This window comes from Seriola dumerili, unplaced genomic scaffold (assembly GCF_002260705.1).
Source record: "Seriola dumerili isolate Sdu_G_001 unplaced genomic scaffold, Sdu_1.0 BDQW01000122.1, whole genome shotgun sequence".
Classification (NCBI taxonomy): domain Eukaryota; kingdom Metazoa; phylum Chordata; class Actinopteri; order Carangiformes; family Carangidae; genus Seriola; species Seriola dumerili.
The window spans coordinates 2,499,115-2,524,346 of NW_019174377.1; the positions used below are offsets into that span (position 1 = coordinate 2,499,115).

The 25,232-nt window shown below is 39.2% G+C and overlaps 1 protein-coding gene across 2 annotated transcripts; it reads right to left on the reverse strand.

The window, feature by feature from the left end:
* Nucleotides 1-3,139: 3,139 nt before the first annotated feature.
* Nucleotides 3,140-6,178, reverse strand: LOC111224108 (mRNA decay activator protein ZFP36L1-like). Of its 2 annotated transcripts, none has more exons than XM_022748507.1 (2): nucleotides 6,063-6,178; nucleotides 3,140-5,479 (listed from the first exon to the last, which is right to left on the reverse strand). In XM_022748507.1, the coding sequence occupies exons 1-2, from the start codon at nucleotides 6,093-6,095 to the stop codon at nucleotides 4,214-4,216; spliced, it is 1,299 nt and encodes a 432-aa protein (XP_022604228.1). In that variant the 5' UTR covers nucleotides 6,096-6,178; the 3' UTR covers nucleotides 3,140-4,213. The 2 variants fall into 2 exon arrangements, with proteins under 2 accessions (XP_022604228.1, XP_022604227.1); XM_022748506.1 differs by having other exon boundaries at nucleotides 3,140-5,482.
* Between the last annotated feature and the right edge of the window lie 19,054 nt (nucleotides 6,179-25,232).

Below are 25,232 nucleotides of genomic sequence, written 5' to 3' on the forward strand. Positions count from 1 at the left end.
TGGTTTGGACTGGAGAAAAACACTACATGCATTGTTCCATTTAAGTACTTGTATTTTTGTGTGTGTGTGTGTTTGCGCTGACTTATCACAAACCAGCAGAACACTGAAGACATGAATTCAAATGGACTGACATGTTACTAATTCATTGTACAGTTTTCTTACTGTTATCTTCCACTGCGTCTTTTGGGTTGGTCAGAGGCAACTTGAAGTGAATGAAGTAACAGCAGGTTACGATGCAACCTGCCACATGCAATGAAGAAGAGGTAGAGACAGAGGACAGAGATGAGGTCCAGCTTGAAAGGCAAAATGGGATGGGCCTAAAACCCCTATATCCACCCAATGGGGGGATTTAGGTTGGGGGACTGGATTAACTAGTAGTTTTTGTTTAATATGTATAACTCTGGAATATCATAATAACCGGTATGTACAATATATATGGCAATGTATACTATGTGTGTCATATGTCACATTACTCACCTGCAGATGGTTTGAGCACACTTGCATATGTGAAAATATGTATCGGGCTGGGTGTTATAAAGTTATAATGTAATAAATATTGATAAAAAAAATATAAAAGTAAAAATCATTGTTAAATAAAACATTGTGGATGCTAGTTAGGTTTCACTTACTTTTTATCGAGGACCTGCCAAAAGTCGGACGCTACAGCACAAAACACCGCTGTTTAAACCCTGAATACTGAGGAAAATCCCCAAACTCACATCTTGACATGCTTATTCGTTACCATGGTTACTAAATGATCTTGCATAATTGCGGTATACAGGGGATTGGACAGCATACAAATTGTGAAAATTTGCTTATTTTAGCTCCTCAATTCGTACAAGTGTCACATATCCACAGTCACACAATCCTGTGGCCGGGCCACCATGTGTTCTCACCACAAACAAACCACACCACAGTTTGTGTGGAAGTGGATCGAGGCCAGTGACAGTGCTGAAACCAGCCGAAACGAACCAGAATGAACCAGAAAATACAAGAGTTTATTTGAACTGGACCAAAGAGCTGAGGTATAAAACCAGATCTCCACAGCATGCTTATAATGTTACAGAATAAGAGAGAGTATTACAAGTTCCTAGGAAGCAGCCACAGAGTAGCACTGTATAAAAAAAGTCCCCCATTACTCCCTATTTCTTAGGCTCTGAAGTTCTTAAAAAATCATCCCCCACTCGTCCCTTGGTAATCTGAATCAAGACATTCCACAAACAGAGACTTCCGGAGCCATATTTATCTCCACAAACTGCACAATCCAGATCTGGGAAAAGTTACTCTGCTGCAAATTACCATCTGCAGAATATTCCAGTCAGGAAACTCCACAAAAGTGTAAACAGCATAATTGTTATCATGCACAACAAAGATCAGTCATTGTACAATGTTGTAAGTGCAACACGTACAAAATGTTTCAAACTATTTCACAGTAATGCAACATGATTACCCAAATTTTTTAAATAATCCTTTTGTTTGTGTGCGTTTCTCAGTTACTGTGGGCCATTATTGTAACAAGTGGTTTATTTTTTCTCTTCTTTTTCCAGATTGCAGCCTTGATACACAGAATCCAGTGCTCTGACAGTACAAGGGGTGGTGCCTGTGCCTGCTGATTGCTCAACACAAGCTCTCTCTGGGAATATGAAGAGGAAATTGCAACAGTGTATTTTCATGAACTTCTGCTTAACTTGAAAATGTGCCTTACACAATCCCATGTCTTAAAGAGATTTTTATCTTTCAGCCTCTGAACCACGGTCAACTAACTTTGCTCAGAATTGATCGATGAAATCCGCTGGAAGTTGGTAATGACAGCGGCTGAAAATTTCCAGTGAAGAGAGAGAGCATTAAGTGTAATACCATAATGCACTCTCCCAAAAAAGTGCACGGCTCAACTGTTCACTGGTTAAATGAGTTTAAACACAAAATACTGTATGTCAGATAAATTAGATTTTTTAATGTCCTAAAAAATTAAAAATGAAATATAGTGTTTTAAAGAAGCCCTTTTGGCACTGAATGTACCTGTGAGTCTTTGCTGTTTCATTACCTGTGACTTTGGGATTTTCCCCCATTCTTCCCCATTGTTTTACTCATTGGTTTACTCAAGCATTAAATGAGGAGCGTCTGTCAATGACTAGCCAAGTCATCCCAGGTAGGCTATTTTCGGCCATGACCCACTTGTGGATTATTATTATTATTATTATTATTATTAATTTGCATTATTTTCATTCCTCCTGCTGCCAGATTTCCAGGTGTTTATTAATTAGTATCTGTCTTTCGCTGACATTTAGCCCAGTGAAGAATTGTCTGGAATTTCCATAATGTTTTAGATTTCTCAATTGTAGAGCTTTGGTGCCTGCTGCTTGACCCATTTGACACACAGGGTGTTACACCAGCTTGGAGTGTCATTTATAACAGCTCTCAAAACATTGCAGCCTCTACTTGGAAATGAGAAGCAGTGTGACGGTGTGTGTGTGTTCATGTGAGCTCATCTAAATATTGCACTGTATACACAACACAGACACTGTATGCCACAAAACACAGTAGGAGAGACAGACAGAGGGACAGGCAACTCCACACACAGCAGGTTACTCCTCTGTTTCTGTTGCTTGTAATGAAATAGAATACTTATATAAATACATATGAAGTCTTACATGTGAAGTGCAAATGTTCCCAACTCCTGTCCTAATGAAAATCAGTATGAAGCCGACTTATGATGTTGTGAATATTCCTGAATCAATTCACAATCTTAAAGTGAAATCATGGCATTAACAGGAATAATTTTTATCTACCACTAATTAAAGAATGCTGTTTCATTTTCTTAAAGCCAGATACTGTTTACAACATTGGGCCAATATTGTTGACTGTATCCACGCCTCAATTATATTGTGTCAGTATAATAACATGCCACATTCAAGGCAAAGCATACCTCTAACTATACTATTCCTTTATTCTTACCCTTAAATTTCCATCAAATGTCTGAAAGGTATAATGACTGAGTAAGAATCTAAACTGTACATGTGAAGATGCAAGATATAATAAATGTGTAAACTTTAATTAATGCGAGTGGTATGTTTTTGCTCAGACTGCAAGATAAGAAAACATCCAGTTCTCATGGAATAACAAATGAGTCAAAAAAGAGCAGCATACATTCTTTTCTTTATTCAGAAATTTATTTAGTCCCTTTCAGGAAATTAAAAATATAAGATTCTCTTTTTTACTGCTTTTTCTCACATTGGTATTTCACAGAGCTTGAAATATTTCTCCATAAATAAAGTACAAAATACATTTTTCTTTTCGTTAAACACAAATAAATATCATAATAAATATATTAGTTTAAGTTAAACACAAGGCGACCAATAACCATAAGGAATACTGTGGTGTTAAAGTCCCTGAACCAGGTTGTCAAACAAACAGGGGACGATATAAGATGGGGTGCAACAGAATGTTTTACAAAAAAAAAAAAAAAAATTAAATCTGAAGTATGTCAGGATACAGACATTCAAGATCTAAACTCACTGACAAACGTTTTCTTCTGTTAGCACACTTTGATCTTCCAGCATTCTGAAACTCATCTACGCTTGCACCCCAGGTCTCAGAAAAATGACAAGGTTACACACATTCATCCACACATGCGTATATACAGACACACATACACACACACACAGACGCACACAGAGCAGAGTGAAGTATGAAGCTTTGGTTGAATGCTACTGGGAGATTCAACATTCTCTCCCGTTTGAATTAGCTGTAAAGTGCATATCACAGATTAAATGGCATCAATGACACGTCAGGTCTCACTGATTAAGGCTACTGAATCAAACATACTGTTCGTGGCACTGAGAGTGAATAGCCTATGAGACAGGGAGAATCTTTAAGGCACTGGAATTAATGGTTATCACTTAACAATTTACACTAACTATGAACCAGACTATTTACTGGTGCTGTCAAGACCTGCAGAAGAGTTAGCTCCTATGGAAGACCACATACAAAGGTCCAATAGGCTACACAATATTTTGAAGTATAAAAATAGAGTCTGATACATTTGGGTACTAATCTCAGTATGTGTAGTTTGTCCAAGAAAAGTTCCATTTTTACAAACATAAATTAAGTTTTAAGTGTTATTGTGTCCTCTAGAGCTGATAAGTTCTGGTTGTGAAGTTAAGTCCAGATAGACAGACACAGTTAAGTGTCAGTTCTCTTCTGTTTGTTTCCCTTAGTCAGACAGGGACAGACGTTCAAACACGGTGAGCCTCTTGGTGGCTGATCCATCGAACGTTGGAGACTCGGTTCCACTGGAGCCTCCGCTGGAGCTGCTGTAGCTGTCCTCCAGGGAGTCCTCAGAGGAGAAACGCTGGAGTCCAGCAGGCTTCATGAACGCTCCGTGGCCTCCAGTGCCAGGAAACAGCTTGCTGCTGTCCTGGTGGTGGTGCCTGTCCTCCTCCTCCATGCTGGTGAAGACTTTACTGTTGTTGCTGTTAAAGTTATTTCCATGGCCACACACACAGCGCGAGGCCTTTGGCTCCAGGATGAGAGGAATGTTGTGGATGTCTCCAGCGCTGGCACGGGTCTGATGGTTGCCAAACTGGAATGCTGCTGCCTCCCGCTGCAGAGAGTCGACAAACACTGGGGAGAGGAGATCAGCAGGAGGTGGAGAAACTGAGGGAGCACGGCTAAACCCCACGTTCAGATCATTGAAGGATGAAGGGAATGATGGAGGAGATGAGCTGCGTGAAGAGCCCAGGAACCCAGCAAAGCTGACACTCTGGCGGAGCTGGTGGCGTGGGTTCTGAGCACTGGGCGCTGTGGGAGTTGGCTGCCGCTGATTAGGGAAATTGGCAGACGCTAACGGACCTCCGCTGATTTTCTCCTCATGGATGAAGTGGCAGCGTGAGCCGTAGGGGCAGTAGCCAAAGTTGTAGAAAGTTCTGCAGGGCTCCGTCTTGTACTTTGGGTGGCGGTACAGTCCTCTCAGCTCTGCCTCGCCGTGGGCAAACTGGCACTTACTGCCATACTTGCAGCTGCCGGTCTCCTGGAAGCCACGGCACAGCTCAGTCTTGTAACGGTTAGAGGACAGCATTGGAGGGATCTGGGCTGGGAAGGGAGACGAGGGAGGGAAGCCCGGCGGGGGAGCCACAGTAGTAGTAGCAGGGACCGAGGGGAAAGCCTCATGGTTCTTCAGCTGTCCAAAGGAGGAAAGCAGGCTGCTACTGGACTCGGTCAGGCTCATGGAGCGGTCAGGTCTGAAGGGGAGCTGTTTCGGTTTGGAAACAGGGCCCTGGCTCCAGATATTGGATGACCAGAAAGGGCTGCCATTGTCGTCATTATTAACATGCTCAGAGCTCAAGCTGTGGCTCGAGGATTCAGGAGGGGAGGGGGGAGAGAAGAAGGAGGCTGACCGGTTCAGCCGACTCTGCCCTGGGACTTTGGGTTGCGTCTGTGCCGGGAGTAAGCCATCATCCAGGTTCAGCTTCATAAAGTTCTGCTAGAAATGATTGAAATAGTTTTAGACATCCAAATTCCTTATTTCAAACAATATTTATTGAATATTCATGATTTTCAAATCAACTACTTAGATCACATCATTACATTTCCAGAGAATGCTTGCATAGGAAAAACTGTCAAAACAAAGTCATTAAAAAGGAAATTAAAAAAACAACTGTACTAGATTTTGTAGAACCATTATCTGACATTTAGGCTACATGCAGTCATAAAATACAAATTAGATGCAGGTAATTGCAGTGGTTTGACTGTTTTTTCATTCCTCATGAATATTCTGACACTGGAAGATAAACAACCCACCACGGTGTCCCTGCTTTCTCCCATTAAACTACAGAAATCCTTCAGCTGTGGCTTAACCGAGTTTTGCCGAGTGTTACCGAGTTTAACCTCTGTTAAATCTGTCATTCCCCGAGGAATAAAACGAGCAGGCGTAAACAAGAAACAAACATTTTAGGAAACGAACCCGCCCCAACTTCACGACAGCTTTTTTTTTTCGTTCCAAAACACAACAACAACAACAACAACAACAACAACAACAAAAACATTCATAAACTTCGACTCACCTTCGTGAAGATGTCGTCGAGCATTTCGGACATGCTGTACCTCTTTGGCCAAAAAAGAAGAGGAAGATTCAGCTCCAATCCAGAATTGACTGTTTGTAACTTGTGTCTAGACTGAAGTCAAGTTAACTCTAAGCTCTGGAGCGCGGCTTTTATAACAGCCTACAACACCTCTCGGTTTTGGGAGGAGTTTCCACTCGCCATGTTCCCGGATGACCCTCCCTCCTCCGAGTCAAGTTTCACAGTCACAGTGAGCTCAGATGGGCGGGGAGTAAAACAACAACAACTAAAAAAAAAAAAAAGAAGAAGAAGAAAAAGAAACCTGTGTATTTTTAGCTAGCTAGGCGAAATATTTTAGTTTCAGTAGCATGTGAAAGGAAATCGGCTTATTTACATAGGTTCTCCATTTGGGAATATAGTATTTTTTTATGTTTATTCTCATTCTGTACATGTTCATTCCTACTCTGCACAGTGAGTGATAAATCATTGCAGCTCTGTGAAATATTTCAGGATCAGAGGCACCCAGATGTGAAGTGGCAGAGTGAAGACTGGTTGTTTGTTTAGCCCTGATCTTTTTCATCCTGCATTAAAAAGTAGAGCAGGGCTTTTCTATACCAAACACGTGAACACGCACCCAGGCACGTAACCATATATTTACAGTATACACATCCCATATGACTAATGTGTTGGTTTTCAGGAAGTGTTAGAAATCATCTTTCCCTGATCAGAGATTGTATAGTTTCTGAATGTTTTTTTTACCCACAGAGAAGAGAACATGTTACTGTACCTTGTTGTTTACCAGAATACATAGAGATACATTTCCCCTTATTTCCTTTGGTTTCTGTTATGATTGCAAAAAAAAAAAAAAAAAATTCTGCCACAGCACTGAAAGAGTCTTCAAGGCCTTCCATTAATCAATATAGGTATCGATTAGTGGAAATCCAAAAAAAGATAGGAGTGAGTAAAAATAAACAACAAATAGTCTAAACAGCTGAACATTTGTAGAAAGTATTTATCTTTGTGTATTTATGTGGCGCTGTTGTGATTTAACTATATTTCAAATCTGTTGTTTGTGTGTTATTGGGTAAATATTAATCCATCCACACTATGTTTTCTTTCTTTTAAAAATAAATCTCACATCTATAATATGATTTACCACAAACTGTCACATGTAAGTGTTTTACTGAAGATTCACACCCTCATCCCAATTTGAACTTTATGACCCACAGCGGAAATGAGGCTGTCACTCTTCTTGTGTGTTGTTTAACCTATAGCTTCTACGGTGAGCATTGCAGTGGTTATATATATTTTTTGCTTGTTTGTTTTCGTTCTCATAGGAATTCAGAAGAGCTTGGCAGCTCTTCCCCCCAGGACAACATAATACAGTAACTTTGAGAGCTTGTGTCATTATGTGTTATGCGATACTGTATTATTTTGTAACTGTACACACACCTACTAAGGGTAATTTCCCACACTCACACATTACAAGGGCTGTTTTCACTCAATTTTATGTGACTTTTAAGTTTATGAAAATTCACACACGTGTCTCTTGTAGCCTATAATACACTTGTCATACATTAAATCAATATTACAGCTTGTAATAGTTTTATTATCTGAGCATTTGACCAAACCTGTGTTATATAATAAGCTTGATGAATGCAGAATGATAATGACTATTGTTATTGCAGAAATATTAAAAGAAGGAGTTGCCTGACCTGGTGAAAAATTACCATTAAATAGATACATTATCTAAAGCATTATCATTTGTATCAACTTCCGTATTGTTTATACAAGGCAGTTGTGCTGATATCAGCAAATCTAGATACGACATTATTTTTTGTGCTGCTGCATGTGTCACCCACTCACATGAGTCACATTTAGTCCTGGCAATGACAGCACATATGTGCTAATGAATATTGTGCAAGTGTAGAAAATGAAAAATTACTAAGTGGTAACGAAAGACAACAACATATAAAACAAGGGTGCCATCTGAAAAACTGCCAAACTCAAACTGAGGCCAAAACACAAGCAAGGCACACGGACGTGTATTTCTTAATATTAAGTTGCTAAAATCTAGGTGTAAAAATTTGATTTAGGTCCTGGTAATGTTGGTCAAATGGTGAAAATTAAAACAATTTTTTACTTGTAAAGAGTCATTCAAAAAGTATTTAACAATTCCACAATAGGCAAATACTTATATTATTAGTTTTTCTTAAATAAATAGGAGTATTTGTGCTCGGACTATTAAATTATTGATACATTAATTGGGTATTTGAATGTTGGCTCAGGTGGCAATGCAAGTCTACTTCACATGCTCTATTTATGAGGTCATCCTTGTTTTGAATGTAAAGTCTTACTGTATAAGTAGTAAAGCATCTACAGGGCTTAAACTAAACATTTAACATAAAAATGGAAGCACAAAAAGTAACCAATGGGGCATTAACATTAAATATGTTACTTAAGTAAATATTGTAAATGGATTATGTAAGTTCCCACTTCTGCTTCCAGAAATATTGAGACACGAGACAGCCTTAGATTTTCACAGCAATTTACCGCAAGAACACGTTTACGATGGGGAGAACGGGAGAACTCTACAGTGTCTTTTATATCATGCTCATGTGACTACACGGCTTTAAATCATGTCGTTCACCTGCTGATGTAACCAAACAACTGAACTGAGGGTTGTATTTTGAACAATATTATGTAATGTAGAATTTTTATTTCTTCTTTTTTTTATTATTATTATTTTATAAATTATCCTATAAGGGACAAAAGACTGTGAACATTTCCTTATAGATGTAAGAAGCTTCGAGTGAGAATTAACACCCACTGTAATGTGCCATCACCACAGCCCACAGGCCTCTTATGCAGACAGATGGACACACGGGCAGGTTGACTGAAGCCAAACAGGCCTCTCATGTTCAGCTTTTAATAACTGCAGCTAGATATAAATAATTTACCTAAATATAAATCTGACAGCATTAGATACTCTGGAAAATATATTATGAGGCTGTCTCAACGTTGTGGAAAAATTCTCCCCATCTTTCTAACGTGTCCTCAGATTTTCCTCAAACTGGTGCAGAAGGTAAGGGAAGCCAAATGGCTGCAGTGACATGTGTGTTTGTAGCATGGGTTTCTGTGCTTGCTTGCTTGTACGTGTGTGTGTGTGTGTGAGTGTGTTGTGGTTGCCTCACTCTACTTGTTTCTGTTCTGCCCTTGCTTCAGTTGCATGGAAAGTCACTCTTAACAGGGTGGGGCACACACTTACACACACACACACACACCCACACATACATGCTCACACAAACACAAGCTTAAAGGAGCATTCCTGCTGACGGTGGCTCCCAGGTTGTTGTGTTTTTCTTTTTTTTTTCCCTCGGTGACTAAGTGAGTGAGCGCTTAATGCCAAGTTTTCCACTGGGGTTTTTTTTTTTTCTTTTTTTTAAGAGACATGCCAGCGTACATGGTGCTGTTTTCTAGCATGCTTGGACATGATCACACAGTGCTGCGTCAGTGAGGTTTTAAAACAGAGTGTTAAGTATGAGCAGATTGTGGGAAAATATGTAATATGAGAAATGGAGGCAATAGGTTGCAAGACTGGTACTAACCCATAATCATGAATTTCCGCTAGGGGATAAATAAAGTATCTATCTATCTATCTATCTATCTATCTATCTATCTATCTATCTATCTATCTATCTATCTATCTATCTATCTATCTATCTATCTATCTATCTAGGTGTTTAAAGGAGCCATTTGTAAGTTTGTAAGTAAAAGCAAAATGTCATCTTTACACCCTACAATTAGCATGTAAATAAAGGAAATTAATATACTTTCTTTACTGTAAAACATTAAACATAGAGAGAAGAAGATGCTACCTCTGGTCATACAATATATATTTTTCACATCCCTATACTGAGCTTGCACAGCATCTGTGCACTGTGACTGTATAATGTGACTGGATTGTACAGATGGATCATTAACTAAATCAGGCCTGTGTTAGTCAACCATGCAGCATCTGCATTACATCGAATAGTATCAGGCAGCTTGAGCAGGGGTTGAAAACATAGAAAGTCAGCAAAGTTCCTCAGTTACTTTCAGACACCCTCTTAGACAGTCCAAATCTTTATGAAATTAAAGTACAGAAATATAATCAGTAGGAGTAGGAGATTTTGTTATGCAGAGAAATGTCCCCTCATTATTATGGAAGAAGCATTTTACTGTAGATGGTTGTACTGGAGTTAAATGAAACCACATATTTACTGTTGGGTATTTTGATCTATAAAAATGAGACATAACCTAATCATATATTTTATGCAAAAAGAATTTATATCTGCTGAATAATCTGAATATTTATAAATTTAGTTTTAATTATATCTATATATTATATTATGTTTGAAATAGACAATAATGTAGATTATTAAGAGCAGGTTCAACTGTTTTGTCTTCCTTCTGTTCAAAACAACGTAATCATTTTTCTTACAATTCACATCATGACTACATGACTTTTCTAACAATGCTGAGTGGAAATTGTATTCATCAAGAAGCTATTCCTCCCCCAAAAGGAATGAAACTGAAGGGAACTTTTCAGAGTCTGACTCAGCCTGGACAGATGCAACCACCGAGTCATCATCATATGGATCGTATGACTGCCGGGGGGGTCAACATACACAGAGGCTGTTAGGTTTCCGTTTTGATGAAAGAAAATCGATGCTGATGATAGTGACTGGTGTATAAAAGATGCAGTGTTCACAATTTCTTCTGTTTTAAAATTGAAAGAATCAATTTTTGAAATAGATCTTTTTAGAGGTGGACTTCAGATTATACAACTACATGTCTCCTCATAGCACTCTCGTCTCATTTAGTTTCTATTGCCTTTCTTTTTTCATTTCCTTTATCCCTTTATCCTGGGCCCGGTTTCACCTAAAGCCCCTGACAGATACAGCTTGACCAGCCTGTGCCTCTAATAAGTGATACTTTGCAAATATTTAACCTTGCCCTGCATAACATTGCTATGGTGACATGCCAAACATTGCACACATAAGCAGGCACAGGTTCAGCAGTTACTTAGCAACAGCCATGGAGCAGGTTTTTAACATGGCTGCCGCAGAAATGTGATGAGCCCGGGCTGCTCTAGCCTCTGAATTTACCCGGTGATTTATCTGGATGGATAGGAAAGAGATAGAGGGATGGTTGTGAAGGGTGGGGAGGGAGGAGAGAAAGTGACCTAGAGGTTTAAACCTATGTTGACAATGTGACAGGGGAAAGTACCTGACTCTCCGAATACAGTATAAACATGTATATACAGAGAGGCAGGTACACAGCGTCACCATCTTTATTGCATATTTTTCAGATAAGGATGTTTCTATGTAGGATAATTTGTTAGTGGCTGTGAACTTTGGAAATCATGCACTGAACACACACGACGTGCAGACGTGCAAACACACAGGTTACCATGAGGGTCACTGTAAAGGATTTAAAGGAACAAACTCTCTACCTCTGAGAATACAGATTTCTTGCTGAAGTCACAGAGGAAACAGAACTCTCTGGCATGGTGCATAATGTTTTGAGGATTTTCTTGTGAGCTCCTCTGCAAGCTTATCTTTATAATATTTTCATTGTTTTGTTAGTTTATTAAGATGCTTGTTGTCTGTTGTCCTTGGCCAGATGTTAAAAAAGGCAAACCCAAAAATAGTCTCTCCCTGCATGCTATGGCAGTAAGCGTACGGGAACTTAAGAAATCCCCACATGTTGTAACAGTTGCTGTCTATTTACATCAGTCCATACGCTGACTATATTGTGAACGCCATTACCAGTAATCTGGCAGGTCACAGTGCTCTAGGTGATGACTGATCAAAATGTTTTGTGTATGTGTCAGTGCTGAGTAGCCACAGGGAAACACAAAACTGTCCTTTGGCAATACTAGTGTGGTGTTTTCCTTTCTCGGTTACTATACTGACTCTCATTTCCACAAGTCAGTCACTGAACCAGGTCTATTTCCCGGTTTATTATCCTTTCTTTTCTCCCATTGTCTACGTTATTTTCTTATTGTGTTTTTTTCAAAGATTGACTCTTGTTAATCATCAAATAATTGTGGTATTACTCCGAAATTAGGGTGTGATATAAACAATGCAGGGTTTTGAAACCATGCATGATTAATAGAGTGAATTGATGACACTTACCTACATCGATTTACATGATTTTAGTCAGTCGCTGACAAAAGCCTGCACTGGTAATGTAGGATGTCAGAATCCTCTTTGAAGTAGAGGATGATTACTGGGGACCGTTGTGTCAGCTCCAACTTCACTTCACTACAGCTGATTTTGATGTTAATAACATAATATTAATGAACTACGTAAAGTTCATTTCAAAGCAGAGTTTCAAAGTAATGTGCATTAAATTTATTGATATAACTAGTGCAAAGAGAAGAAGAACAAAGGCAGCGAGCATCAGAGGAAAAGCAGAATGAGAGAATAAAAAGGAGAAGACATAAAGACAAATGATAGAAGACCAAAGCAACTTGGCACATTGTTAAATTATGTATGATAACTTCTACATGAATAAAACATTACAGAAATATATATATTTTTTAAATAAAATCTGAGAGACGATTGTGAACTCTAGTTGACCCAGTGGTAAAGGTCACCTTCGGTTTTAAGTCTGGACTTTTCCACAGTGAGAGGGGCTCCGGTCTGAGCATGGCGGACTGAGAGGGTTAAAGATGTATGCAGCACTAATGTGTAGCCTGTGGCTCAGATCAGCATGACGCTGGACTGGTTAGACTTGTTCCTGCTGGGTTTTTTTTCTCAAGGCTTGATCAGGCATGATGCAGCTAAACACTCAAAAGCAATAGTACAAAACACACACTTTAATCACCTTATTACAGTTTTGTGAGTCCAGAAACCAGCAGTACTTCATGCCTGCTGAGGCACTTGTTGAGTGTTCTCATTAAATGTTCTTCTTCTGTCTGTTTCTTTTTCTTCCCAAAAAGAGTTCATAGATAATAAGGAAATAGCTATCCTGCTTCCTCTATCAATACAAAAGTGTGGTTTCAGAGGAATTTCTGCTGTGGGCCAAACTTTGTCAAAAGACAGATGTTCAAACAAAAATAGAAATAATTCATATTCTGTGCTGAATTCTTTACTGTAACTGTAATCTAGGATGATATTGTGTTTTCCAGCCTGGAACTTAAAAGTTGTTTATCAGGCTTTTAGCCTTGGGGGAGTCAGAAGTGGTGGTTTCTTGTAACAGGGTGAAATCTGGAATGTGCGTGTGTGTGAGAGACAGTGTGTGTGTGTGTGCACATGTGTTTCTATTCTGAAAGGGTGTTTTCTCTGCACAGTTATACATTTCTCATCCACATCCCAAACAAATTTCTCAGTGTGAAGTTTTTTCCCCCTGCAGGAACAAACAGGCACGTAACAGATGTGGAAAAAAAGAAATCTCACATCATCTTTATCCCGCAATCCACAGTCCTTTCCAACTGACCATGAAGGATTGTGGCATGAAACAATTCTAATTCTGTTGTGCTGCTGATTTGATCTGCTGACCTGGAGACACACAGAAATACACGGGAACCTTTAATTTCATTTTCCAGTCATAAAAAAATGTGGCAGAGAGCTAAAAATCTGTCCTAATTACAAGGTCTTCCAGGTCAGCTCGTTAGAGTGCAGAAGACTTATCTTACCTCACCTGCTGAGTTGGAGAGAGCAGAACAGAAAGTGAGAAAGAAAGAGAGAAAGAGGAATGACTAGTGACAGTTTGTTGAGCATGAGAAAATGATCTGAATGTGTTGCAACATGGAGCTTTTTGAGCAATTTTGCAACAACTGTTACACTTACGAGTCATAGTTAAAGCATTTCAAGTGGTCTGTGTCTGTCTTTGCACAGCATGTACTATTCTGTGTGCCACTATTAATGTTCTAGTTAGTACTGCTCTGAGTATCCTGATTGTTTTATTTGGTCTAAAATGAGGTATGTTGGCTTCAACATTTGTTTTTGGGGATGGTTGGGTGAAAATCTGACTATATTTCCTTTAGAAATAATTGGGCAAACCTTTGGGTGCATTTATGAGTCTTCCAAGTGTCATCTTTGTTGTTTCAAAAATACAATAGTTATTGTAAGTTTGTACACTTGGAACCTGATGAATGGGGATGCTAAGCTACTCGGTACAAAATAATGCAATGAGCTTTTTGGCTTCTGAGAGAAGCTGCTCCTCTATCCCTTGGATTTACAAAAGGGCTAATCTGGCTCTTTCCATTCCTCCAAGTGCAAACATAATAATAATAGCAAAAAGCCATCACAGAGTCTGACTTTCTCTGGGTAAATGTGTTTCAAATACTGAGCTATCCTTCAAAAACCTCAGCAAATTGGCACAGTAAATCCTTTATCAGCAAATGACCTACCCCTGTGTGTGTATGTGTGTGTGTGTGTGTGCGCGTGTGTGCTGCAGGTTCTCTCTTAGTCCAAGGTCACAACAGTGTGTTGTCAGGAGATATCCGCGTACGTCGCTACGTTATGAGTCACTCCATGTGGAGGTGTTTTCCCACTGCGCTGGCCCTCTGGCAGATCCACTGTGATTCTACCACAAATACAGCGGGCTGCCTCTGTGGCTGCCTTCCAGGTTTTCATCCTGTTGTCCACCGAGCGCTACGTTTAAGCTGCAAGAACTCCGCAGATGTTTTTGGAGGTTTTATTTTTGGGACTGTTTAATCATGGTGTTCTCTTGCCAAAGTTGGAAGGGCATGGCCAGATTTCAGTGCTGCTGACAACACCCAAAAACACAAATCTGGTCCACCAGGACAAAGAGAGAACAAATAAGAATTATAGAGAAAGTAGAGTACACCATCTGATGTTAACTGAGAGTTTCCAGTGTCTATATAACGTATGGTGTAACATTTTATAGTTTGTCTATATAGTTTGTCTATATAAGCGGAACTGATAACTCATAAACAGCAATAAGGACCAAAAGTACCATGAAGAAGTACTCTTGATCACCACTGACTGGGAAATTGCTTCCTCTAACATGCTGCAGAAACAGAGGACATTGGATATAGATGTGTCATGCCAGGAAGGACTTTGGACTATCCAAGTTACAGGAAATCATTGACCTGCAACCTTCAGGTTTCTTATCGCAAACGGTTCAGTATTCTGCGAATCAGTTTCCTACTTGCTCTATCATTCATCTATTTTCTTTTTTTTTTTTTATGTACAGCGCGTCACCTACCACTGAGACTCTTAATAAATTCTCTTTAGCTCTACTATTTCTCAAAAACCTCAGTCCCCGCCCACCCCCACCCCTCCATTTCCTCTCCTATTTTTCCAGAGCACTAGCGCTCCTTCCTTCTCACACGGAAGTGGGGCCCTGGTGAAGAGAGGCAGAAGAATGAGCGGGGAGGGATAGACGGGAAGCCACACTCGGAAAATGAAACAAAATGTTCTGAACTGCAGGCTGAAGCCACTGCCAGGAACTGAGCTCGGGCTCGGGGCGAAAAGTTTACAAACTGCCCAAATAGCAGATGATAGGTGAAAAACATTCCTGAAAAGAGAAAGAAATGTGAAACTGTACATCAACAGTGTCGTAATAGTCACATTACAGAAACTAATTCTTTATGAAATTGCCATACGAACACTTCCGTTCGCAGCATAAAAAAAGGCGATAAAGATTTTTGTTGCCAGTGAGAATGAACAGTGAATAGAAACGGGCAACAAAGAGAGCAGAGGAAAAAGAAGATGGATATTATTAAATGTTTTCTGACAGCTTCCTGCAAAACTGCTGTTTTACGGCTCAGACTGTGGGAGGGCTATTCCAAAACCGAGCTATTCTAGAGGACATCATTTTATAGCTGCAAAAACAGTAATCTATGAGTCAGAAACGCTTTACTGTGCCCCCTTCCAGTGTCTATAAAATTAACTTGATTGAGAAATGCATCAACATACAATTTTTCTTTAATCATATAAAAAGCCATCTACAGAAATTGTCAGGGTTAATTGTGATGATATTTCACTACTGTTTCTTTGTTTTCCATCATTAAGTAAACTAAAATTTATATATATATATTCCTCACGTTTGACGAGTTTACTCAAAGTCTTGTAAAATCTCTCTTGCAGCACAGGCTGGAGAATATATGACTGTCACAAGGCAATGTATTTTTGTGCTGTATATTTTTCTTTATTTCTGTATACTGTAATACACTGAATCATACTTTATTTCTGTTACCACTAATGAGTTATTTCATGCCATATACTGCATATCATTCCTTTTTAGTTTTCATTTTACTATATGTATTATTAACTTTAATCTGTATTATTTATATGAATCTGTTTCAGTCAGTGCTTTGGCAACATGTTTTTTCATCAAACACTTATACAGCTTTAGTGAAATCAATTTAAATGATAAATGATCAGTAATAAACTAACTAATACTGTTTCTTGATATTCCACTTCACTGGCTTCTCCTTCATTTATCTTCCTTTAACTCCTCTGAGGAGGAGGCTTGCTGCTGCAGGGCTGAGGCAAAATATGGCCCTGGTTTCAGGTTGGCCTTGTTCCTCTGGTTTCAGAGAGAATCATGTGGCAAACTTTAAGATAGACGTCTTACAGATATGACAGCTTGAAGAGTCTGGCTCACAGTGCCTTTAAAGAGCAAAGATATGGCTTTAGGAAACCATCCAGGAGCCCAGACATAAGATAAGAATAGCTTTATTGAATTTGATTTACCAGGTACCACAAGATTTCTGAATTAATTGGATTTTTCTGGAGTTATGTTTCATTATGTGTGTGGAAGAAATGTCAATCTCTGCAGCAGAGCACCCTGAAGACGTAGCAGAAGTCTTAACCTACATGTACAATAATGAATGTCATCTACACAACCTCACTGGCCAATCACAACTGAATTTCAACCCTCACTGACCCGACTCGACCACAACCTCTCCATACCCCCAGGCCCTTGCTCGTGGCCAAGTCCAGGGCTGTATTTCTTTCCCAGTCCAACCCTGTGTTGTGCCACTATCTGCTCTTATCCCTCAGTGTTGCTGGACTACATTCCAGACGCAGCTGATAACAACTCAATGTCTAGTATTAGCCCTACCTTTCTATCTGTACGCCATTCTGCTCTACGCTTTCTCTCTAACTCTGTTTCTCCCTTGACTGTTTCTTTAAAAGGAAAAGTATGTTCTTGGCTGCACTGCCGGAACAACACACACACACACACACACACACACACACACACACACACAGAGAGAGAGAGCGAGGGAGAGATCAGAATGAGGGAAGAAGGGAGTTTCACAGATGTGTCTTGGCTAGAATAATAATACTACGTAAGAACTGACACAGAGTTTAATTTTTTCTTTCTTTTCAGAGCTCGCACATGCATTGCAGATGGATGACAGACGAGAAGTTGTTCAACCATTTTGATGATTCCTTTTTTCATTATTTAATTCCTCTTTCTTCCTTCAAAACTGTTTTTGTTGTTGTTGCAGCAGCACATAAATAGCACACTACCTAGATTTGTTTTCACGTAACAGTTCATCCACCAATAAGATGATGTGGGGGAATTAGTTAATCAGTTGAGATGTATAAAACAGAATAATTTGACATCAAACATGATGCCGACTCGAACAACACAACTTCTTACATTTCGGACAGTGCAGGTGAGTTTATGGAGGGATGATGGACTTGAAGACAGGCTATGACCCCGGAGGCTGAGACATTTGGGGACGAGCGAGTTACCACATAAAAATAGAGAAGTAAAGGAGCTCTGGAGAAACAAAGTCAGGACAAGGTGCCCTTCCTGGTTGAACTTCTGCTATTGTTAAATGTTTGCATGCACACACACTTTGCAATGTCAGATCCCTAGTTTGTATATGTTAAACTCTTTGGGAAGACTGGTGAAGAGGTGCATGTTTGCATTTGAAAAACAGGCATAAAAGACACACAGAGTACATATCCAGCAGAAGTATGTTTACACTTTTTACGTATAAGTATTATGGCCTAAAGAAATGAGTTGCTAACACAGTGACAGGAAAGAAAATACAGCAAGAGACACAGAAACTCCTCTGTCCTCTGTCTAGTCCCTCAGCTCTCCTCCTCTCTCTCACATACACTTTGTATTTCCCACTACACCACTATTGACACACACAGGCACACACACACACATACTCACAAACACATAGAACCATAGCTGTAACTCTCTCACAATCCCTCTCTCTCTCTCTCTCTCTCTCTGTCTCTCTCTCTCTCTCACACACACACACACTGTCTATACTACTACTCACTCTTCACATTTGAAAGACTCTCTTGTAAAGTGTGTGAACAGTGTGGAGGTGTAAATATGTAATGCGATGGTAGTGTGTGTGTGTGTGTGTGTGTGTGCGCACTTGTGTTTTTTGCACATAGATGGTAAAAACACATGATCATGTTCATATGTCACATTCCAGATCCTCTTTGCCAATCAAAAAAAAGGGCGGAAAACGCACATTTTGAGAGGTTAAAAGTGTCCACATTTCTAAGAACTCATATTCAAATGACGTCATTCACTTGCAGAAAGTCTTTGGCACACAGGTTGCAGTGGTTGCAAGTTGTTATTTTGATGCTGGCAAAAGCCTTAATGGTACTGCAAATGATAAGTAAATACGTCCCACAGATATGAAGCGATGTCTTGTAGTGTTTATGCAGCTTTACATGGATTACATGTGGTTCACTAACACTGGCAGACTATCTGGGCAGTAAAATTGTAATAACAACACGTTATTGTTTTTTATAGCCCAATATATTGTCCCTGCTGGTGGACTCATCAAATGATAGACTTATCAAATTCTGGCAGAAAATTATTGTGGCCATAATTGCAAAAGCTGGAATTTATATTGACTCAAGAACAAACAGTCTCTCCTTATAAATTAATCCCCTGATGAATTTGAGCAGTAGACAGTTTGTATGTTCCTAAAAACTGTGGATCAGGTTTGTCAAGTCCCACCTGTTAGGTGACAATGACAGTGCAGTTTAAGTTCATCACTTTGACTTCACAAATGCCAAGATGCTCTGTCATCTTCGCTGTTGTTTTGACCTTCTGGAAAATTCCAAATTTCAGACTTCCAGTTTGTTTCCAGTAAACATTTGCATGCACTGAAGCCTCAGACTTTTCCTTTTTAAGAGCTTTGTTGTTTATGACAGGTGCGGGGCTCTCCATCTGGTCATGTGGCTTTGTTATGGAGCTCTAATAACTGTACCAGCAAACTGCAGTTGTTGAGAAAAGGGAGCTAAATATGGCCAACAGCCCAACCTGGCAAACAAAATTTTTCATAATAATCCTGGGACTAAATCCAGGTAATTCCTCTCCTGTGGATGGTCTTCAATCTGTCATTCTGACATTAAAAGTGCCAACACCTTCTATGTGATGCTAACTGGGTCAAAATGCTCTGACTTCAACACCTACACATATGCTGTCATTTACTCACCAACTGATGTTCATGTAGGCACACACACACAAGCCTCAGAAAAGCATTTGGAAACACAACCGAAAACAGGAAAATAGCTACAGTGCTGCTGATGTTACAAGATGGTAACCAAGGAGATTTATGGGGGGGGGAGGGTGGGCATTACAGAGACCACAAACACAATAAAAATAAGTATAACTGAGTACAGAAGAAATTACAGGTGATAGAGAAAACAGCATGCTGACATTAAGAAAAACAAACAAACTACATCAGACTGATACCACAAACGTGTCTGTCTGTTTTTGTATGTGTGTGTGTGTGTGTGTGTGTGTTGTAGGGTGTGGCCTGGCATTGCTTAAGTTTGACAAAGGCGAGGTCTTATGACATCAGCAGGTGAAACCGGTTTTCAGTTTGTGGCAGGAAATGATGCAGGCACGAGTGTGCAGTTGTGTATGCGTGTTCAGCGAGAAAACAATCCTTTTATCTCCAAGCTGGTTTGTGGGTTAAAACAATGAAGCAAACAGTTTTTACATTCTGTGTTTAAAAATGTAAAAAACAACAAGGAAAAGGCCACAGTTCTTGATTCAGTGTGAATGTGAGCTGTTGGTAAAGTGGAACTTCTTCTCTCAACAGACTGCAACAGGGTGGGCTGAATTTTTTGACTGGCAGTTAAAGTAGTGGTTGAGTTGACCATATTATATAATGGACTGAGTCATTTACTTGTTTATATGACAGACGACACTCACACACACTGACCTAGGATGTGTCAGGGAAGACTTAAAGAGGTAGAGAACACACACACACACACACACACACACACACACACACACACACACACACACACACACACACACACACGAGGCTGGTGAGTCAGTGAGGAATGTGTGCTGTGGGTTTGAGCAGAGCTGAGTGCACAGCATGAGGACAACAGCTGGGACCCTTCATGCTGGTGCTTGACAAGCTAAAAGGAATGCACAAGCATTTCTCAAAACTGTCACTCTAAGGTCAATCTTAAACTCATCCGTGTTTATCATACTTAGGTAAAGTAAAAATACTGCCTCTGCAGCAAAGTGCCCGCTGTGATTGATTTATTATTATATGACATTATTAGATTGTTGATACAGTTAGATCAATGTGTAAGCACCATTTTACTTTTGTAGCTGCTTGAGGTGCAGCTAGTTTTAACTATGTACAGTATATGTACAGTTTGGTAGTTCAGTCAAGTGGCTCCCAATCTCAAGGGTCGCAAAATAGATCAGAGAAGGTCGTGAGATGACTGATGGGAGAGGAAAGAAGTAGAAACAAAGTTCTGCTAAACAACTCCCCAATCAGAATTTGTCTAATCATTTTTGTGTGATTTCAGATAATTTGACTATTTGGGGCCTCAAACTGTTATTTGAAATGAAACCATCCAAGAATACAGGTGAAATGTCTCTGGTGGGACTGTGAACAAGTCATTAACATCTGAAACATGACAAGGGGGTCTGCAACTAGACACTGCTTTTTATAGAAAGGTGGGGGACCACTCGTTTAATGTATTTGCTGAGTGCATGTTTTTAAGTGTAAAATCTTAATCTGTAAATTACTAGTAACTATAGCTGAGTAAAAAGTTCAATATTTTCCTCTGAAATGTAATTTGGTAGTAGAATAAATTTATATAAAATGAAAAGACTGGCACGCCCTGGTATCAGCAGCAGGAACCAACAATAAATGACAGAGGCTGTTGCAGGAAAGAGCGCCTGTTAAAATTTAACAAAAGCTAACTGGGAATCTGTTACTACAGTTTATTTCCAGTTCTTCTCCCAAGTTTTAATTTCACCTCTGATTCTTGTCCTTGAGAGCAATGATAGTGCAGCCATTGGAAGAAAGGGGACTTTTCCCAATGGGCATCTACACAAATTGGGCCAGTGGCTCAATGTGACAAAATAAAATATCAGTGAGAGAAAGACAAAGAGCGGGCAAGAGAGAGAGAGAGAAAGTAATCCAGTTTATACAGCAGTCGATTTGTACATAAGTGGAAAGCAGAAAACAACAGGAAGCTTGTCTGAGTTTATTCAGCAGGATAATGTTGTATAGCTTTGTTTTCTGCTCTAAAAAAATACACTAAAATCCAATTTTAATGTGTGTGTAAATGACAATTAGACTACTTTGCTTCACAAAATTCTATAAATTTAATTAATATACAGGTGTTCATCATAGTTAATTTAACCTCTGTTTACTACATGATTCTTGTAAAGTGTGACATGGGCTGTATGTGATGGTTTCTCCAGATGGGATTTGGTGGGCCAGTCATAGTCAAAAGTCCCGGGCCCTGCTTGAGAGCTTGTTTCAGTGTTTCCACTCTGTTCCCCTTAGTCAGCTGGTCATAAACTCAACAACATTCAACAGTTTTGTGTTACCAAAAATATCAGCCTATATCATAACTTTCTTTATTGCAGCTGACGTTTTTTTTCCGCTCACTTAAAATATCACAATCATCATCATCATGATCATCATCATCATCATGCATGGAGGCCTCTCTATTTGGCAATATCTAAAAAAATACATGGGAGTCAAATGGAAATATTATTGTCAGATGGAAACATTTTCATCCTGTGTGGATTAGGCAGGATGCAGACAATATCACCACACTCATCTACAAGTGTTGTGACCACAAGGACGCTCCCAAACTGCAGTAATGGGAATTAAGGCTTTCTCATGATGTCATAAGCATGCAAATCCAAGAGGTGCATGATTCACAGGAATAAAGTGACGATGTGGGCGAGTGGGGCCGAGCTACCCAGCTGAATACAGCTGGAGTAGCCAGCTGTATTCTTATTAAGCAGAGAATTTACACTACGTGACTACAAGCATAGTGCACTATTGTGTTAAAAAATAAAGCTAATTATAGTAAAATATACAAGAAAAATATATACAAGACGTGTCCGTCAAAGTTTTAAGCCATGAGTCACCAATGACTCTGAGAGTGCTACAAACACACTAGGCTTTGTAAAACTTAACAAATTGTAATTTGGAAGAAGGGATTTTGTTGCTCTGCCACTGTAACAGCTAGGGAGGCTCATGGGTACTGTAGTAACAACATACTATGTTTCTCAGAAACACTGATGAAACACTTATAACCGATGACCATGGTCATTTATTTTCATGAAACTAACTTTAGGATTTAAAGTGAGTATTAGTGTAACTACTCCTCCGCTTTGTGTATGTGTATCAAGGGTGTTTCATTCAGGTATGGATACTTTCCCTGGTTCATGCCTCATTTCCTCTCAGTGTTGTGGAAACATTTAGAATGAGCTCTGAGTTTCAAGGAATTTAGGAGCAGCTTGGGAGTCTGTTGACCTCTTAGCATTTGAAAAGTCACAGTTTTGTATATCCTGTTGTATATTTTCATTCATGGATGTGTACTAAAAGAAACACATGAGGAAATCGTTGTCATATGTTTAGCATAAGAGTCTTGGGAATGCAGAGGCAACATTCTCACCTGGTCTACGTTTCATGCTAAGATCATGCTAAGCTTTTTATGCACAAGATGACAAGTGATAAGAGAAAGAAGAAAAAAGGAACAAAGGAATGATGTGGTATGGAAGGGAAAATGTGTGTGAGTGTCTAGACTCTACTATTATACTATACTATACTATACTATACTAATACAAATATCATAATAATACCACTGCACATGAAATCATTCATTTTTCTACATTTAATATTTAACATTTTCAACCCTTTCTTTTGCTTTTTATTTTCGAATATATAATGAATACATAATTTGAGTTTTGTTTATAATGATGTAATAAATATAAACACAATTCAACTTTTATATGGAGCACTTGTTTTTAAAGCAACATAAAGACACAAATTGCAAAATTTGCGGATTATTCTCTCCAAAGCCGGTGCAGTATACTGAACAGGCATGCTGAAAAGAGCAGAAACCAAACTACCAAATAGTATGTTTCTTCAGTAATTACTTACAAAGCAAATGTGCTTAAAATATATAAAAGATAGTAACAAAATATAAAACTGAAGGCATGAATGTTTATCTAAAAACAGGAAATGTGTGTGGTCTGCTACATGTGTGATGACTCATTAATGACATGCAAGATATAGAGAGACTGTTATCGACACATCTGGGACCATGTTTACTGATTATTACATCATGAGCTGAGTTTTCCTGCTCAGCTCTTTTTCATTTCAGGGCAACAGCCCGCCATCTTAGAACAGACATATATTGTTAGCCACTTTATTTCAGTTTGAAGGCAGTACAAGAAACCAGGAAATTACAGAGAAGTTTCCACCCTTGATAATACACTTTGTTTCCCACCACTTCACTGTTGATTTCCCTCCCCCATTTTGTGATGCTACAGAGAGCCAATGCGCATATTCTCCAGTGTAAAACCGCATGACAGCAGCTCACATGATGAGGATAGGTACCATCAAAGAATTGACTCCAGTGACTCATGACCACAATCTCTTGATTTGAGTCTACATCACATGAAACTGGATAGTTTGTCACGTATTGTACCAGTTACTGTATATGTGTGTGTATCTGTAGTACAGTAGTTTGTCATTACCGCTCAGTGTCATATACATTTACTGTCCCTCCTGTGTCATGGGTTTTCAAGCTCTGGAATGGGTATAACTGTTTACACTACCCAACCTCTCATATGTGAAATGAAAGTTAAAAGTAAAAGTCTTTCTCGGGAGCACCATCTAGATAGATAGCTGCTGAGTGGCAAAATATATATATAGCATTGTTACAATAAAATAGAACAAAACTAATTGGCAAAATAAGTAAAAAAATATTGTGATTAGACCTAAGAGATATAAAACGTAGAACAGAAGAACACAAAACAGAGAAAATATTCAGGGCTTGAGCAAAACACTCACTCCAAATTCCAGATTCAAGAAACCTGAAACTTGTTTTTGTAAACATGCTTATACCTTTTGAAGGGAATTCCACTGCTGCTACTCACCCTTGCCTAAACCAAAGCAGTGGGTCAAACTCTATCCCATCCCTCTTTAAATATACTGTTTTGTGCCAGCTCTTCTCGCTTAGACAAAATCAAATTCATGTTAGAAAACTGTTATTGATCAGGAATGAATCTGCTGAGGCTATTCTATAGTTTCTTACAGGCAGAGCCAGCCAGCTCTAACCTCCTCCTGAAAGAGAGGAGAAGAGAAGATGAGCTCTTTTGAATGTGCTAGATTCACCCAAGGATTGGTCTACACGTAACACACGCGTCCTACAGTCAGAGCGGTATAGCTGACTCTTTCCTGACAAGACAGGCTTGGCTTTTGTTAATACACACCCTATTAGGGGGTGTGTATGAGTGAGGCCTTGATGTGTCGCAAGAGGAACTAAGGTAGCTGGTGTGCTGTTTGTGCACATGCAGGTATTGTGAATCACTGCTCTTGAATTCATATAGCACAGATGACATCACCAGACTCAGTCCCATAGGAGTGGATGGAGATGGAAAAGCTGAGCAGACAGCTTTTATCACATGGTGGATTCCAGATTAGTGCAATACAGTGCTCAATAATGTTAACTCACAATAATCATGATTAGATCATATGATCATATTAGATTTGGCAGGTGAACAGTTTTTCCATTATGGAAACAGTGAATGGTCTAATTCAACATGTCACCTGAGTCTTACACACTGATCTAACTGTCTATTTGATATATACTGTTAGCCAGAGATGTTGTAATAAGCATTAGTAATATTTAGTCATATATTTCCAGA